General features: G+C 40.3%; 1 protein-coding gene across 3 annotated transcripts in view; it reads left to right on the top strand.

The window, feature by feature from the left end:
• Positions 1–13,805, top strand: part of arid3a (AT-rich interactive domain 3A) — a 47,533-nt gene extending 33,728 nt beyond the window's left edge. For 2 of the 3 annotated variants that reach the window (XM_061684743.1, XM_061684745.1), the window contains 6 exons: positions 4,068–4,140; positions 5,346–5,529; positions 6,436–6,683; positions 7,310–7,600; positions 8,958–9,047; positions 11,442–13,805. In XM_061684743.1, the coding sequence (XP_061540727.1) occupies positions 4,068–4,140; positions 5,346–5,529; positions 6,436–6,683; positions 7,310–7,600; positions 8,958–9,047; positions 11,442–11,584 (1,029 nt within the window). In that variant the 3' untranslated portion in view covers positions 11,585–13,805. The remainder of the gene's footprint in view (positions 1–4,067; positions 4,141–5,345; positions 5,530–6,435; positions 6,684–7,309; positions 7,601–8,957; positions 9,048–11,441) is intronic. The other variant, XM_061684744.1, reaches the window with a different exon arrangement.
• The last annotated feature ends 2,394 nt before the right edge of the window (positions 13,806–16,199 follow it).

The raw sequence follows: 16,199 nt of genomic DNA, 5'->3' as shown, positions 1-16,199 counted from the left end.
AATCACTGAACCGGTGAGAATGAAACATAAAACGATATCATCTGATAGCATTGGAAATGGAAAAGAAAAGGAGAAAAAGACAAAAAGGAAGTTAAACAGGATATAGATTAACAGACCATAGAACTGGATAAATAAATAATGTCAGGCGGGCAGTTTAAATGAGTAGTTTAGTGTTTAGAGAAGCTAAAAGTGGAAAGTGACATTGAAGTGACAGTTGAATGGGAATATTTGGTCAACAAGGTGTCCCATTTGGGTTCATTTGTATGTCTGCAGAATTTAGGCACAATTGAAGACTCCAACACACAACAGTTATTTTAGTGATGGCCATAATAATTAATTAGTGGACAAATTGATACTTATTAAAGTTGGTTGTGGGGAATTGGTTATTTTACTCTTAAAGTAATTCAAGGAAAAATGGAGTGCACTTCGTCACTGCAAACGGCAGACGCATGGTCGAGTAAGTCTCAACTCATCTGCGGCCTAAAGAACTACATGAAGATGAGTTACTTCCACTAAGACACTTTTCTCTGCCATATAAAATATTTGTTCAAAATTATTATTCTATTTCCTAATGGTCGATTAAGGAAAGTTTGTCAAATGTTCATCTATACTGGAGCTACAAATGCTTTTACTTGCCATAAATAAATGCTATTACCTCAATTGAATTACTTTCAGAGCTACAGTCATTTGAGCATAATATGTGATTATTTATATTTTACTTGCCTCATCTACATGGAAAATGCACCAAAATCACTGTAGCTCACTCAGCTTACAAATGCTCCTTGTTTGCTAACACACAACCAATCATTGGTGGCAAAATGGCAACTGAGTGTGAACTGATTCATCAGGCATTCTGTAATGGAGGTGTGTCAAAACCATCCCGCATTCTGCATGAACTCCTTCACTGCTCCGGTTGTCCCATATACACAGACATGGATTCAGCTCCATTCCCCCCTAATTGGTGCAGCATTCTGTTATTGTTGCATGCAGTCTAACACAAAGAAGGATGCGCGTCCATATCTGTGTTAACAGTGAGTACTGAATGGGACTTGAAACTCGATACGAAATCGCCAAAGGGATACTATGCATTTCACACACTAAACTATAGAGGACAAACTCCTCCAATCTGCAGGTCCTTATACCCTGAGTGGCCACAACCTCTTGTACAATCTAATGAGATCCAAAGATAAATGATCAAATTAATGCTCAATTAACAATTTGCTCATTGTTGTGGTTTAGTTTGCAGTGGTGTAGCACTGGACGTACTGAACAACAGGAACGTTATTCTTTTAATATCTGACTGTCAATCAAAACTGAGCATCATTATATTTTAAAATGAATTTTCTGATGCAACTTTTATTCATATTTGTTCCGATTGTGCAGGTGTACCTCTCGCAGCCAGTTAAAAAGCCTCATTACATACTCCACTCTAATCATAATGAAACATGCATCATTTTTGTTTTTGTTTTTAATAAATTACTTGAATAGTTGCATTGAGTAATGAGGGCATGTTTCTCTACACATCCATGGCTTCATACCACAGTAAAACCACCAGGCACTTGGGAAACATTTGTTTGTGTGATAAAGAGAGGGATGGATGGAGAGCAAATAAAGAATAGGTGGGGGAAGGGCGTAAGGGGGTCATTTCCAAGATTTATGGTGCGGCACTTCACAAAATGCATGCATCCTGTAATTAAAACTCCCCCTTGTCTCCAGCAGCCCTGTACATTAGCAGGAATCCCCCACCACCACCCCATCTCATTCAGGCCTCTTCAATCCAGCAACCCCCCCTTACGCATGCACAAACAGGCATGCACGCGCGCACACACACACACACACACACACACGTATACACACACACACACACACACACACGATAAGATCTGATGGCAGCTTGAAGTCTTCTAATGAGGGCTGAATGCCCCAATGAGGGTCAGTCTGTTACTGGTTAGAGGGCACTTCTGTCACATCCTACACAACTTCAGCCGTACAAGCTTTTCATTTCCTCTCGGTGGCAGCTATAGGCAAGCACACACAAAATAACTGCGCTCCCATCCATAAAAGTTGGCATCAATCATAGCACACCAACATTCAAAACAAACCACATAATGTTGTATAGTTTTGTCTGTCAGTGACACGTTTACGTTAATTCACTGCGGACTTAGTCAGTAACGCGGCAATTACAGGTCACAGGATTAAAACTAAATACAGTTGCTAAATAAAGACTGTAGTTTAATGTGGAATTAATGGTCTTATTTCATATTCTAGCAAATGTATGAAACACATTCGTGGTTCACTGGTTGTGCATTGCCCAATATGCACAGAAAGTGAGACATTGTGTTTCAGCTAAATCTAGTTTTGACAAAGGGTGGGCCAATTATTAACCCAGAAAAACAATGATTACACGTGATCCTCTGATAAGTTTCCTAATGTTCTGTTGTTATCAAATTATGTCTATAGCGGGCCGACTGGGTAACATGTCCGCTTCACAGTTCAGAGATCATGGGTTCGTATCCAGGCTCTGTCCTTCCTGTATAGAGTTTGCATGTTCTCCCCATGCTTGCTCGGGTTTGGATGGATGTTTATAACGCAAAACCTTTCACAAACAAATTAAAATAAAAAATAAATCAGACTCGTCTTATAAGACAAATAAGAGTAAAAATAGAAGTTTAATATGCTAGAAGGAGGGTATATTGTAGGCCATTTGCTTTAAAATGATTGATTGATCACCAGAATAGTTCATTAAAGATTAATTTTCCATCAGTCGGAAAATCAATAATCACTTCAGGTCTGGGGCCTAATGGTTAGTTGTGTGATATGTGTGGAGAGGTTAATGTCTTCCTGTGATGTTTGCTCTCATATGCAATGTGAGGGTCAACCTGAGCCTCGAGTTTCCTCTCTCTTGTTGATGCGATATAAATGTTATGATCATTTCCGGGTACACTGCCAAACTGGAACAGAAAAACAGCCATAGGCTCAATAGACTCCTTGTACTCCCCAAAGTGGGTGCCCCACATTTACTGCAAACTTTCACTGAACTTTCTGGCACTCTGGGCCCCGCCGGCAGCTGGCCCTGCATGAAGTTCTCATCAAGTGACTGACCCAAATCATTTTCCTCAATGTGTGTCTCTTTGCATGACCTGACTCCGGACGACTGGTAGTTTTTCAGATAAAAGCTTGGTTTTTTTTCACTGTTTTTATTTATTTTTTTATAGAAATGTTGACAAGTTGTCATTGTAATTGTGATCTTGCAACCATGTTCTGTTCCGTGCAATTCTTCAGTTGTGGCCGATCACCAGGTATGTGCACACATGGCCACCAGGTGGTGCTCAAGCTCCTGGTCTTTTGCCCTGGATGAAAAAAAAAATGTTTTGCTGCAGGCCCTTTTTTTTTCTTCATTCATCAATATTTTAAAAAAATTAAAATTACCCTCACTGCCATCAATTCCACCCCGTGTTTTGGTATTTGAGGGGCACTTGTTTGAGTCCTTGTGAGAAGTGTGCATATGCTCTCACCTTAATTTATTTGGGGTTAATCAGAGGCACTTTAATAAATGGTGACAGGTGTGTGCTGACCCCAGTTTAACGTGTTTGAATGTGATTGCTTAATTCTGAACACTGACACATTCCCATTTATAAGAGGATGTGTACACTTTCGCAGCCACATCATCGCTGTTTATTTGTCAATTCTTTTTTTCAATTGAGTTGTAGAGGTTTTTCAATTGAGTTGTAGAGGTCATAGGTTAACTAATAGTGGAAAAGAGTTTTTAAATGATTTTCCTTGGTCTCATTTTTGTATATTATAAAAATCTGACATTTGTTTATAGTCACCTTCTTTGTTAGTAGTTGTATTTTGACTGTGTTGATTGTGTTAACAAAACAAAATCCATGTTAAATATATGCTACAATTTGTCTTAATTGTATGAATAATTTTGGCAATGGGAGCCCTTTTTTTGGGTTTGAGCACCTGTCCTCAAAAATGTCTGTGCACCTGTCTGCTGATCCTTTTTGTAGTACTAGTATGTTGTATCAGCAAACACCTCATCTTCCTCCTCTTTCACTCCACAGCTGTATGAACTAAATGGAGACCCAAAGAGGAAAGAGTTTCTGGATGACCTCTTCAGTTTCATGCAGAAAAGAGGTAAGCAGTATGATGAGGAACAATCACTATAACTTAAGTCAATGTTCAAAATGGACCCCACATAACTCACTACTCCTCAAAGAACAATAATGGAAAAAATACAAATATTGTAGAAAAATAAAACTATGAAATGTGTCAATAATGATTACATGCCACAATAATTAAATCACTTAGTCATAAGTCAAGTTTTATGTATTTTACACACAATCTGAATTTTGTCAAATAAAACTGGAAAAATGGCTCATGTTGCATCAATTTGCAACAAATGCAATCGTGTGAATAAATGGTGAAATAACATTGTTTAGTGAAGTGAAATTATTTTTTTAGGTAAAAGGTTAATTAGTCATTTGTAATTTGATTAATTTTACCACTTTTGGAAGAACTTATTTGTAATGTTGCTTTTTAATTTTATTTAGTTACTTTAGGTAATCACTGTTGTTACCACTATTGCAGCTCTGTAACATATTCTTATCTTGTAACGCATACGATCTCCTCACACTCTGTGCAACCTGCAGTATCAGACTCAAGACTCACACTCTATTGTGGGATAGAGGAGGATGAACCCTCAAGTAGTGCCGACCCAGAGCCGTGTGCTCATCTTTCACTCAGCTGGGTGGGGTCTTTATTGAATTCACATAGGATTGCTGTTGGTCATAAAGCCTGGCTCCCAGGATGGGCTCGCAATACAGGCATACACTGTATCAAAGCCTGGGAAGGGATCAATTTACCTTTAACATCCTACGGCAGATAAACAGACAGACAGACACACACACCCACACGCACACACACACACAAGCAAAAAATTTGTTTGACCAGTTTGGCAGCAGAAAAGCTCAAGGGTTCATTACAGATGAATGTCCCTTTCATCATTACCGGGCCTACTTAGTGTGACAGTTTGATGATTCATGGCTGATATATATCAGGAGCCAACAACTAAATATGGTAGACAAAAGGTGTGTGTTTACAACAAGAAAAATGCCACTACAACAAGTTGTCACAATTACACTAGGTGGGTCTGCTGAGCCTGATCTGAGAAGCTCAGTGCGCCCTCTGCAGGTCATTTCCCAGTGCGCTCACCCGTATTGGTTGAAGTTTTGATAAATGGCAATACCATTCCGGAAAATGAAGTTTGTTTGATAATTAAGTTGAATGCGATTTAAGCTCTCGTTGTAAGACGCATACTGACAGAAGAGGTTTTGTTTCAGGAACCCCTGTGAATCGTATTCCCATCATGGCCAAGCAGGTCCTGGATCTGTACATGCTCTACAGGCTGGTGACGGAAAAGGGCGGCCTGGTGGAGGTCATCAACAAGAAACTGTGGAGGGAGATCACTAAGGGACTCAATCTGCCTACCTCAATCACCAGTGCAGCCTTCACTCTCCGCACACAGTCAGTAATCACACACACACACACACGCACGCACACACACACACACACACACACCATGTCCACACAACCTTTTAATGACGTACCAATGTGTCCTCATCCTTATGTAAACTTTTTTTTTCTTTTTTATAGTTTTGCCCCAGTGTTCAATAAACTGCTGAAAAGTACATCCGCAACAGAGCAAACAACTCTATGTAGTGTGGTCACTAACAAATGAACTGTGGTATACTGTAGTTGGGGAACACTGTATGTGCCTTCCAAGAGGCGGGTGGCCAGTACCAGTGGCATGCCCCGGCTCTGGCTCACCTGCAATCCGAATGAGGACAAGCACTAAGGAAAATGCCTGGACTTTTTGTTCTTAGGCTAAAAGTCGCACTGATGACCACACTTCACCTGTTTTGAACATACTGATAGAATGAGGAATTGAAACTACACTTGTGGTTCAACTCAGAGATCATTTTACATATTGAAATTTTTGGGGGAGGTTCCAATTCATCTGAATGTCAACCCAACTTTTGGGAAACAGAAGCTACACAGGTTTGTTAATGAAACTTGCTGGAAAAGAAATCAAAGTGTGAGTACACTTTGGAACCTTTAGCATATGCTCAACGTTATCGTTTGTAATTATGTCAGGTTGCTCACTTGCTGCCTATTAGCTTCACCACAGATGTCTTCTATTAAAAGCACATTACAATATAACAATCACTTCGCTTAGTGCAGTGATTGTTTGCCTGCCCTCATCCATCCATCCATCCATCCATTTTCCATGCAGCCTTTCAGCACTAGGGTCACGGGCGTGCTGGAGCCTATCCCAGCTGACTCTGGGCTAGAGGCGGGGTACACCCTGGACTGATCGCCAACCATTCGCAGTGTTTGCCTCCTTTTTAAAATGGATTTGTTTCCCATCAGATACATGAAGTACCTGTACCCATATGAATGTGACAAGAGGGGTCTGAGCAACCCCAACGAACTCCAGGCCGCCATCGACAGCAATCGCCGGGAAGGCAGACGACAGAGCTTCGGTGGCTCCCTCTTCACCTACTCCCCCAACGGAACACCCACCATGCTGTCTTCGCCAAAGCTCTCCACGTCCACCATGGGTTTGACCATAGGCACCAATGGGGCCTCGCTCACCCCCATCCAGAAGATCAAGAAAGGTGAAGGCAAAGCACAAATGGCATTGATGTTTAGAAATGAGGGGGGGGTTGGAAAAGAAGTAGAATAGGTCTTTATTCATCCCACAGATAGAAGAATACTTGTTTTTCAGCAGCCAACTGAATAAGAGCTGTCACAAATCAAAAACATCTATATCTATATTTACAACACGGCAACATGATTATGCAGCATCATCATAAGGGGTGATGTGAATGAATAATTTTTTATTGGCTTAGTGCGACCAATACTGTGTGACATTTCTGCCACTGATTCTGCTCCTGGATATAAATTTTTTCTTGCCATCAGTTACTTATTTACCAAATTAGTTTTTCTGGCATGTACCACAATTATAGTTATGATTTGATAAAATACTACATTATTTAACTGTATTTTATATCTTCAAACCTAATACTGTATTTTTGTGCTGGCCTTTACTCTCTTGTTGGGTTGTTTGTGATGTAGATGCTGTCATCTTAGTCGGATGAGGTCAAATGTGGTCATAACGTTGTCATATAAAGTTTCATGTTTTCTTTCACTGAGAAGGAAAACATACATTATTACTGACCCCCATGATACATGGTGTTAAGGTCATTGTTTTTGTATGTTTTCATCCCTACTATCCAACTAGAAGAAGAGGGCGGGCAGCCCTTTCATGGAGTTTGTGTGCCTCGCATGCCAGTGGGAGCCCTAGGGGGTCAGTCAGTTGCTGCCGTGCAGGCGGCAGCGGCCCAGGCGGCGATGGCGGCACAGGTTGCGGCTTTGGAACAGCTGAGGGACAAACTGGAGGCCGGAGAGCCACCAGAGAAGAAAATGGCGCTGCCAGCAGAGGAGCACCATCGACTGCTGCAGAGAGCGCTACAACACAACTTGCTGGCCATGACGGGTCAGATACCCATGAACATCCGCATCAACCAACAAGGTATTGGGCACAGAAGGCCATCGAGTGGAAACAGTCTAGTGTGCCTCTGGGTTGAGCAAACTAAACAAATCTAATGATATCTTCTGGTTTAACAAACACCAGCTTACATATATAGAGAGAGATAAAACCTACAGTGTCTATGCTCATGTCATCAAAATTACAAAAGTCAAAGCACAAATACAGTTAGAGGTATTTGGTTACAGTTAACATAAAATGCACTATAATCTTTACAGGTGAATTTAAGTTGCTAATAAGTTAAGCTATTTCTAAAATTTTTACTGCTCAAGTCCAACGGTTCGTTTTAATACTTTTTGCAAATCTTGTAACAAGTAGGTGGACAGCAAAATTCACAACAGGTGTTTTATCCATGGATCGATCAATGCATTTCCTGGTCCAATCAAAATTGGTTAAACAAAAATAAAATAAGGATGTTCTCAGAGGGAACTGGCTACTGAGTTTGGAGTGTCACTGAGTGTCATCAGCAAGTTGCAGTTGCAACAAAGATCAGAGAGACTCGAGTCACAGGAAGGCGTAGAAATGGGCATTCTTGGAAATGTAAAAAACTCCTTGATAGAGAACAGCAAGTTGTCCAAAAAATAGTGAACACTTAACAGTTGGATAAGTGCATTTAGAAGTTCAGAGAAGGTCAGATGAAGTTTACCTATAAAGGTTATAGTGCATTTTAGGTTCATCCTGAAGTTTCATCAAAAAGCCCAATATTTCTAATTGTATTGTATGTATTCCTACAGTGATACAATAGTAAATAGTCACAATAAAAAAGGGAAAAAAGTCCCAAAATTCTGCAGCAAGTGAAAAATGCACAGATTAGTATTTCCTTTCTTCTTTGAGCTGTGGGGTTTTTGCCGTTTTACCTCATAAGTTTGTAACATACTTTCCACATACTCTTTGGTTGGTTTCAGTTGGTGTCTAATGTCTAATGGCTAAACACAAGCTTGACATGTTACCACAAACCTCAACACCTGTAGGTGAGATAGTGGGCCTATACGTTGACCTGTTTAGCTTATGCAGGTAGTAGAAGTAACAAACGTGGAGACAAACATGCAACCACATGTGCTCGTGGGGGGGATTCCCTCCCTTCGCGAGCTCACACTTTAGTCCCCTTGCTGTTGGTTTCATATCTGCAGATGTCTATCTCGGTATAGCTTTTACATGTCAATTTGGAAAAACGTTAAGTGGCCACAAATATATACCCAGAGTTGTAAGTGGGAGTCACTGGTGCAACTCGGTGACTTTTGGTTTTGTCTGTCAACACTGAACATACATATAAATTTTAAGTTTGGCCTGACTGCATTGCTTTTGCTAATACAGCTTTCCAATTTGGTTGCTGGTGTTTCAGATGGCAGGCAGGACTCTGCAATGAACCTCACTACCAATGGGACAAACAGCATAAGCATGTCAGTAGAGCTTAACGGAGTCATGTACACTGGTGAGTTGCTTCATCATGCTCAATTTAAAGCTTATTTCACGTCTGCTTCTCTTATTAAACATAAGAAAGTACAATAACTAAAGTATACAGAAAAACTGTAATTAAATACATTATATAATAGTTAATGAAGTTTCCTGTTTTTCATTGACTGATTTCAAATTACAGGAATGGCTAATTGTACAGTAGGTTTTTATGTAAGACTTTTCATATTTGATGCATAATAGCACTAAAAAAAAGTAATTACTTTTTGGTTACACATACAGTAATTGAAATATGGTAAAATGACATAATATTACCCTCTTTTCCTCAGAAATAATCAAATCATATGTTAGTTTAACATGTTTTAATCATGTGCAACCGATGTACATGTTTGTACTTGTTAGGGCTTCTCCCCCCCCCAGTGTAACTTCTAATTGTAACCAACTACATTTCCAAAGTCCCGTATTTTCACGTCCATAAGGTGCACCGTATTAAAAGGCGCTGTCTCCGTTACGGGGTCTATTTCTGTATTTAACACATACATAAGGCGCACCATATTATTGGGCACAGGCATGGTAAACCATACGCTAGCTTAAAACATACAGTAGCATGCATGCACGCTAAAACAATGTTTTTAAAAAGGCAGCGGGAGCAAAACTGAGTTTGGTTGTACTTTATTGAAGTATTTAACAATGTACTCACGTTATTTTTTGATCAATTCTCATCCACAAATCAATCAAAGTCCTCATCTTCTGTATCCGAAATGAACAACTGGGCAAGTTCTCCAACAAACACGCCGGGTTCCCTCCCGTCGTTGTCGGAGTCAGTCTCGTTGCCGTGCGGCTCCTCAGAAATTATGCCGGCTTTTACGAAAGCTCGAACAACAGTGCAATTAGACACGTTAGCCCAAGCATCCACAATCCATTCATAAATTCTGGCGTAACTCGTCCGGCGCTGCCTCCTAGTCTTAGTAAAACTGTGTTCGCCATCTGTCAACCATGGCTCCCACGCCGCTCACTTCACTTTGAACGCCCTGTTTACACGGATGTCCAGCGGTTCGTCAAGCCTCCCGGAATGTTGTAAGCTCCGAGTTATTGCACTCAGTCGAATGGTGACTGTAGAGACGCTTCTCCCGGCTGTTCTTTGCTCATTAATCCATTGCTCGAGTTGGTCTTCCAACTCGAGCCACCTCGCCTTGTTTCCGCATTTTGTTTTTCTTTTTTTTCCACGGAAACTCAGCTTTGTCTTCTTGACTTGGCGAAGCTTGTTTTCCTGCTTCCTCCACTTGCGAATCGTGGATTCGTTGATCTTGAATTTTCTTGCGACTGCGGCTGCTCGATTCCCATGTTCCTCCGCATAACTAATAGCTTGCAGTTTAAAGTGTGCTTCGTAAGCGTGTCTCTTCGTAGGTGCCATTTTAAGGGGTCCTTAGCCAAACCGATGCACATACCGGAACTATATACCTATTGGGGACGTGTCTTTAGACTTCTCTGTCACGCGCACCCTTCCCCCTTTACGTCCACATGCTGTCCTCAGTCACATCCGCCTTCCTCTACATAAGCAGCGTGTCGGCAGGAAATGCTCCCAGTCAGTCAAGTGGAGCGCTCATTAAAGTCACACAACAACATTTACAGATTTTGGATTTCGGTGCACACATAAGGCATTATAAGGCGGCGCCCCGTCCATTTTGGAGAAAATGTAAGACTTTTAAGTGCGCCTTATGGTCGTGAAAATACGGTAATCTTCCCAACACTGGCTATATGTTAGCATAACAACTGTTGATGCATACTCATTACAAATAGTATGCAACGACAGGGACAAATTTGAAATCTTTATCCATGTATCTCAACACTTTCTCCACTCAGGATGTAATCTTGCTAAACTTCTTGGCATAACAACGTTTAGCATGTTAGCATTTGAGCTATTTCTCTTTAATACACAGGACACAAAGTTAAATTCTTATCGATAAGCGTTTGTGTTTTCTGTACTTAGGATGCTATCTTGTCACGTTAGCATACTAACTGTGAGTATTTTAGCAAGAGTCGTTCAAAATAGGACCATTGTAAGACCTTTAGTTTTGTTGAGGATGCAATTAGTAGGCCCATTCAAAATTTCCTCTGGAATTTTTCTAGTTATGACTTTTCTGTGTTAGAGTAGGTTCAAACTTAAATACAAATTAGGGTTATGTTGCGACCATTGGAACGGAACTCCATCGTAAACAGAGGATCCCCTGTAATCACACAGGGTAGGGCTTGCTCTTTTTCCCTTGTTTCCCTTTTGTCTTAAGTCAAAGTATAGGCCTCTTGTTTCATTTTCTTTCTTAACACCCATATGTGCCAGTGCCATAAATATTTTGTGTGTAAGAAAAGAGGCACATTTTGTTTCCTAGAATTCAGTTTTCTCTTTGTTTTACAGGTGTCCTTTTTGCTCAGGCAGCAGCTGGGTCAGCCCCATCGGGCGCGTCCCTCTCCAGCAAGGCTGTCGGCAGCCGTGTCTCTCCTCATCATCTGCAGCAGCAGACCACACCTACCTCAACCTCCAGCAACCCAGTTTCTTAACAAAGCCTCAGCCTTTCCCCTTCCTTTTTTTTTTTCCCAAACTTTGCTACGTAAAGCCAAAAAACAAAACAAAAAAACCCAACAACCTCATTTTGTATAATAGTCGATGCCAAAAAGAGAATGCATACACAAAGACACAAACCAACTCGATCCCTCGAAATACCCTCTCAGGTTCTGTCAATTCACCTCTTTTGTTCTTTATGGCCACAATAATTTTGGAGGAAAATATACCAGAAGAGAGCCAGTACATGTTAAACAAAAATGTATGTACAACCTGTGAATTATTTATTTCTACATACAAATACAGTTTATGGAAGAGCAAAAGAGAAGGTAATAACCAGGAAGGGCACTGTTTACACTCACAAACACAGCAACTGACTGACAGTAATGTTTAATCCTCTAGGGGAGAGATTCTTTTTATTTGACCTTTTACTAGTCGTTTATCATTATTTTTAAACATTATAGTGTTTTATCATTTAAATCTTTATCAATCCTCTATCTGCAGGAAAACATTTATATATTTAGAATCTATTGAAAGAAAAGAGTACAAAATATTTTCTATTTTGAATCAGAAAAGCTTTAAAAGTATATGTTGTTTCTTCAGGGTGTATAGCAATGCACCGTTGTGACCTACTTGTGTGTAAAACCAGATGCGTTATTCCCACGGCAGCCGTTGTAGAGCAGTCTTTATTAATATATTTGGTTGCTATGCGGTGACCAGACGAGGTGATAGCTCGACGTCCCTGCTGAATTCATACATTGTTGTTTTCCTGTCGCAAGGCCATGAGCCATTCTCACTGAGTAAGATCAGCTTTTGCTTTTGCTGTACTTCAACATGCTCTGGCCTTGATGGCGTCTACATGATGTTCCTGCAAACGTCACATAAATAATACTCAGATTGCTCTCAGGTGTCCACATGACTTGTTCGCAATGCTTTTCTACGTCTCTGCAGAAAGATCATTTTCTATCTTTAATTTCCTGTTTTTAGCTTGTTTTTCTCGTGATTGTTTTAATGTCAAATGCATGCCTGTATTTGTGGATAAAGCCTGAAGGAACACGGATTTCCGTTCAGGAATGCACAGTACCTGTCTGTCCACTTAATTCTTGTTGTCGAGAAGATGCTCACGTGGACAATCAGGTGTCAGGAGGCGCGAGCTGTGTCTCAAGAGGACCTGATGTAGTTAAACTTATATCTGGCGCTTTCTTATGTTTTCGTGTATAGATGTCAGATACATATATATATTGTGTGTTTTGTTGAGCATGAATTTTGTGCTTCTCATCTAAGTGCTTCTTATCCTTATCCTGCTGTTTGGAGGACCAGGTCATACTCAGATTCTTACAACAATCATTCAGCTTTTGTTACCTCTCCAGTGGTTGTGAACCCTGACCACACTATCCCAAACAACCTCATTCCTACTGAAGATAGGAACGAAACCATGCTTTGCATATAGGTTCTTTTTTTGGAGGCCTTAAACAGTATGAGATGACCAGTTGTCACCTTTTTACTGTTCCGGGCAAGTACCGAAATACCAGCTGCTGCTGCTTTGATCAGAGCCTTGCATTTCTGCCTCAGGCCACCACCAGCTGCTACACAAACATGTCTGAGAGAACGCTGCGCTGCTCACACTGTGAATGTATACTCTCGCTTCACTAGTTTTACTATTTTAAGACAAAATGGAATTCATGCAGGAGTATTATGGACCTACTGAAGAGGGGGGGGAAATACTGTATTGTGAGAATAGTTATTCATCTATGAGAACAATATCAAAATTTAGAGAAAATAACTTTTCTAAAAAAGTAATGTGAGATAAAGTACGATATAGGAAGCACTGTGTTCTAGTGATTGGCATGTCTGCCTCACAGTTGTGAGGTTCTGGTTTGAATCTCAGCTCAGTCCCTGTGTGGAGTTTGCATGTCCTGTCTGTGCTTGCCTGAGTTTTCACGGGGCACTCCACATTCCTAAAACTTAAATATTTGGTTAATTGCAGACTCTAAATTGTCCAGAGTTGTTCATGTGAGTGTTGTGTTGTGGTTTGTTTACATTTGCCACCAGTCCTGGGTGCACCATTCCCTCTCAGTCAAAGCCAGCTGGGATAGGCTCCAGCCCACCTGTGATCCTAAGGACAAAGACTATAGAAAGTGGAAGGAACTCTTGACTGTTTTTCAGACTGTTACGTTTACATTTGTGCTTGATTCTTATAACTTTACCATTTAGTAAATTTTTGGGTTTTTTTTTTTTGTGGGGGGGGGGGGGGGGGGGGGATATTTATATCCTTTTGAGGAATAATATTCCAGTATTACTAATCCATAATACTCCTTCATGGGACCTTGACAAGAAAGTCGCTTTTCCACTAGTGGGCGCTGTGTCTAGTCATTGCCAAACCAGATGTGAGCAAGAGTAACATAAATTGCAGCTGCTCATTGGTGTCATTGGTCGTACAGTGTCTTTTGGGGTGTCACATTTCATGAGGTACCACCTGCTACTACAAGTCAAGAACTGATTGAACATGTCCCATTACCCTGGTGTTCCAAGTGTTGACTGGAAACTGTGTTTTGGGGTTTACAACGCCGCCAAGAAGTAAGTAAAGGATTAGCAAACGATTTATTTTCTTACCTAAATATTGTACCTTCAAAAACTGAAGTTGGGTTAAAATAGTGTGATCAGCAGCATTGTATGTCTTGTGCCTGTCGGTTGACTGTTGCATTTAACAGTCAGATCAGTCTATACAAATATACAATCCATGATTAGCAACCTCACTTATAGGAGTGTAATACTACATACACAGCAGTCTTCATTGTAACATCGTCTGGATTATACCCTTCTATTCAGAGATGTAGTAAGAAGACTAATTAAACATACACCTTTTTAATGTTTAATAGTATTCATGAAGGTATGACGCATGATTGAGGCGGCTTAATGAAATTCTCAGTAGATTCTGTGGAGGCGAAGAAACAAGGACAGATAGTGCCTTCTAACTGTGGACAATAGTACAGATACACACTGAAGCTGAGCTAACTTACAAAGCATTACTAAAAACATGAGTCAAGTGTTTTTGTTGTTTTTTTTAATAACAAACCTACATGTTAGAGTGGGGACTAACTATGAATTAACCTGCTGGTCTTTTCTTACATTGTGTAAACTGTTGCTTTAGGTTCTGTATACTACTTTATGAAGAAGAGGTGATTCATAGTACTTTGGGAAATGCTTTTGTTATTGTCTGAAGTAGCAGATGTCAGAGATGCTGTAAAGAGCTGACAATCAAATCAATGCACTCTAGTTAAAAGCATCTCTTTGGGGGAGGTATGCTATAGAAAACAAAATTCAATCAATCTCGAGCTAGAGGATCAACATTGCTTTTTTTTTGTTTTTTTTTTTGTTTTTTTTAATTTAAACATTTGTGTCTCTGACCTTTTGGCCCCTAAGGCAGCATTCACGCACCTGCCCGACCCCAGCCCACCCCCCACGCCCCTCCCTCCCTCCCTGCTGTATGGATCTGTGTTTGATCGACCTGCTCAGTGAGATATTTGCATTTGAACAGTTGCTGCTTTGTCTGTCTCTCTCAAATAACTGCATCGCAACGTGATATTGCCGTGTTTTTGGTTTTTGTGTGTGCGTGCCCGTGACAATCAGGAGATATTGTGACAACACTGTATACCTCCTTACACTCTTGAATATCCCTTCAGCCACTGTTTTGACACCTTTCTACCTCAATGACTTTGACACGCTGGAAAAGACAACAACAACCTGTTGATAATGATATTGATTAGCCCTCCATTAATGACCACAGACAATCAGATATTAGCTAATTGGGACTTTTCTTTCTTGATTTGTTGCCATTGCCTGATGCAAAGGAAGGTTGTGGTAAGAGCTCCCCTTAGTGGAAAGGTTTTGAAGTTAGATCCTCCAAGTGGTTGAGAATATTTTGTTTTCTTTGTGTTTGGATGCAAACACTTTGGAACCAGCATTTTAAAGTGTGGATCTCAGATGCGTTAAGATTGACTCTTAAATTGTCACACTTCATTATTTCATTTCCTGTAGCTCTTGTCAGGCAGGATCCTCTGTGTAAAATGGAACATTTCTGTAATAAGTCTTAACTCGGCAAAGAAATTTTACTTCTTGTTTTTGTTGTTATTAATGCAGTTAGTTTGGATTGAATGCAGTCTTTTGGTGGATCTACAGTGCTTTGTATGTAGATTGGACAATTTCATTTTATCCAGTTAATAGAAATAGAAAACCTAAAGACTGTCATAACTTGAAAAATTGCTGCTGTCAATCCCTTCATGGACCATCAGCCACTACTTACGGGTCAGAATGCCTTTGGAACATCACCTCTGCCTCGGATAAGGTGGACTGCAGACAATGATGACGACAAAATAATATGCCTTCTGCTGTGACAATTGTATGGATTAACATGTATTACTAAGATTCATGGAGTAGAATATTTCTGAAATACTGCTTTTTAAGCCTATGAATTATATCATGTATGTTTGTTTTTGCCATTTCTTTGCTTTTTTCATGCTGTCACAAACCAGCACACAGATAATACATTTTAGAGCAGATTTATTTAGAGATGATGATGATAATGTGACTTTTACGGAAGCACGTGTGCTCCTC

This window comes from Phycodurus eques, chromosome 8, assembly GCF_024500275.1.
Source record: "Phycodurus eques isolate BA_2022a chromosome 8, UOR_Pequ_1.1, whole genome shotgun sequence".
Taxonomy (NCBI): Eukaryota; Metazoa; Chordata; class Actinopteri; order Syngnathiformes; family Syngnathidae; genus Phycodurus; species Phycodurus eques.
Note: the sequence above shows the minus strand (reverse complement) of the source record. Positions and strands in the feature narration are given on the sequence as shown.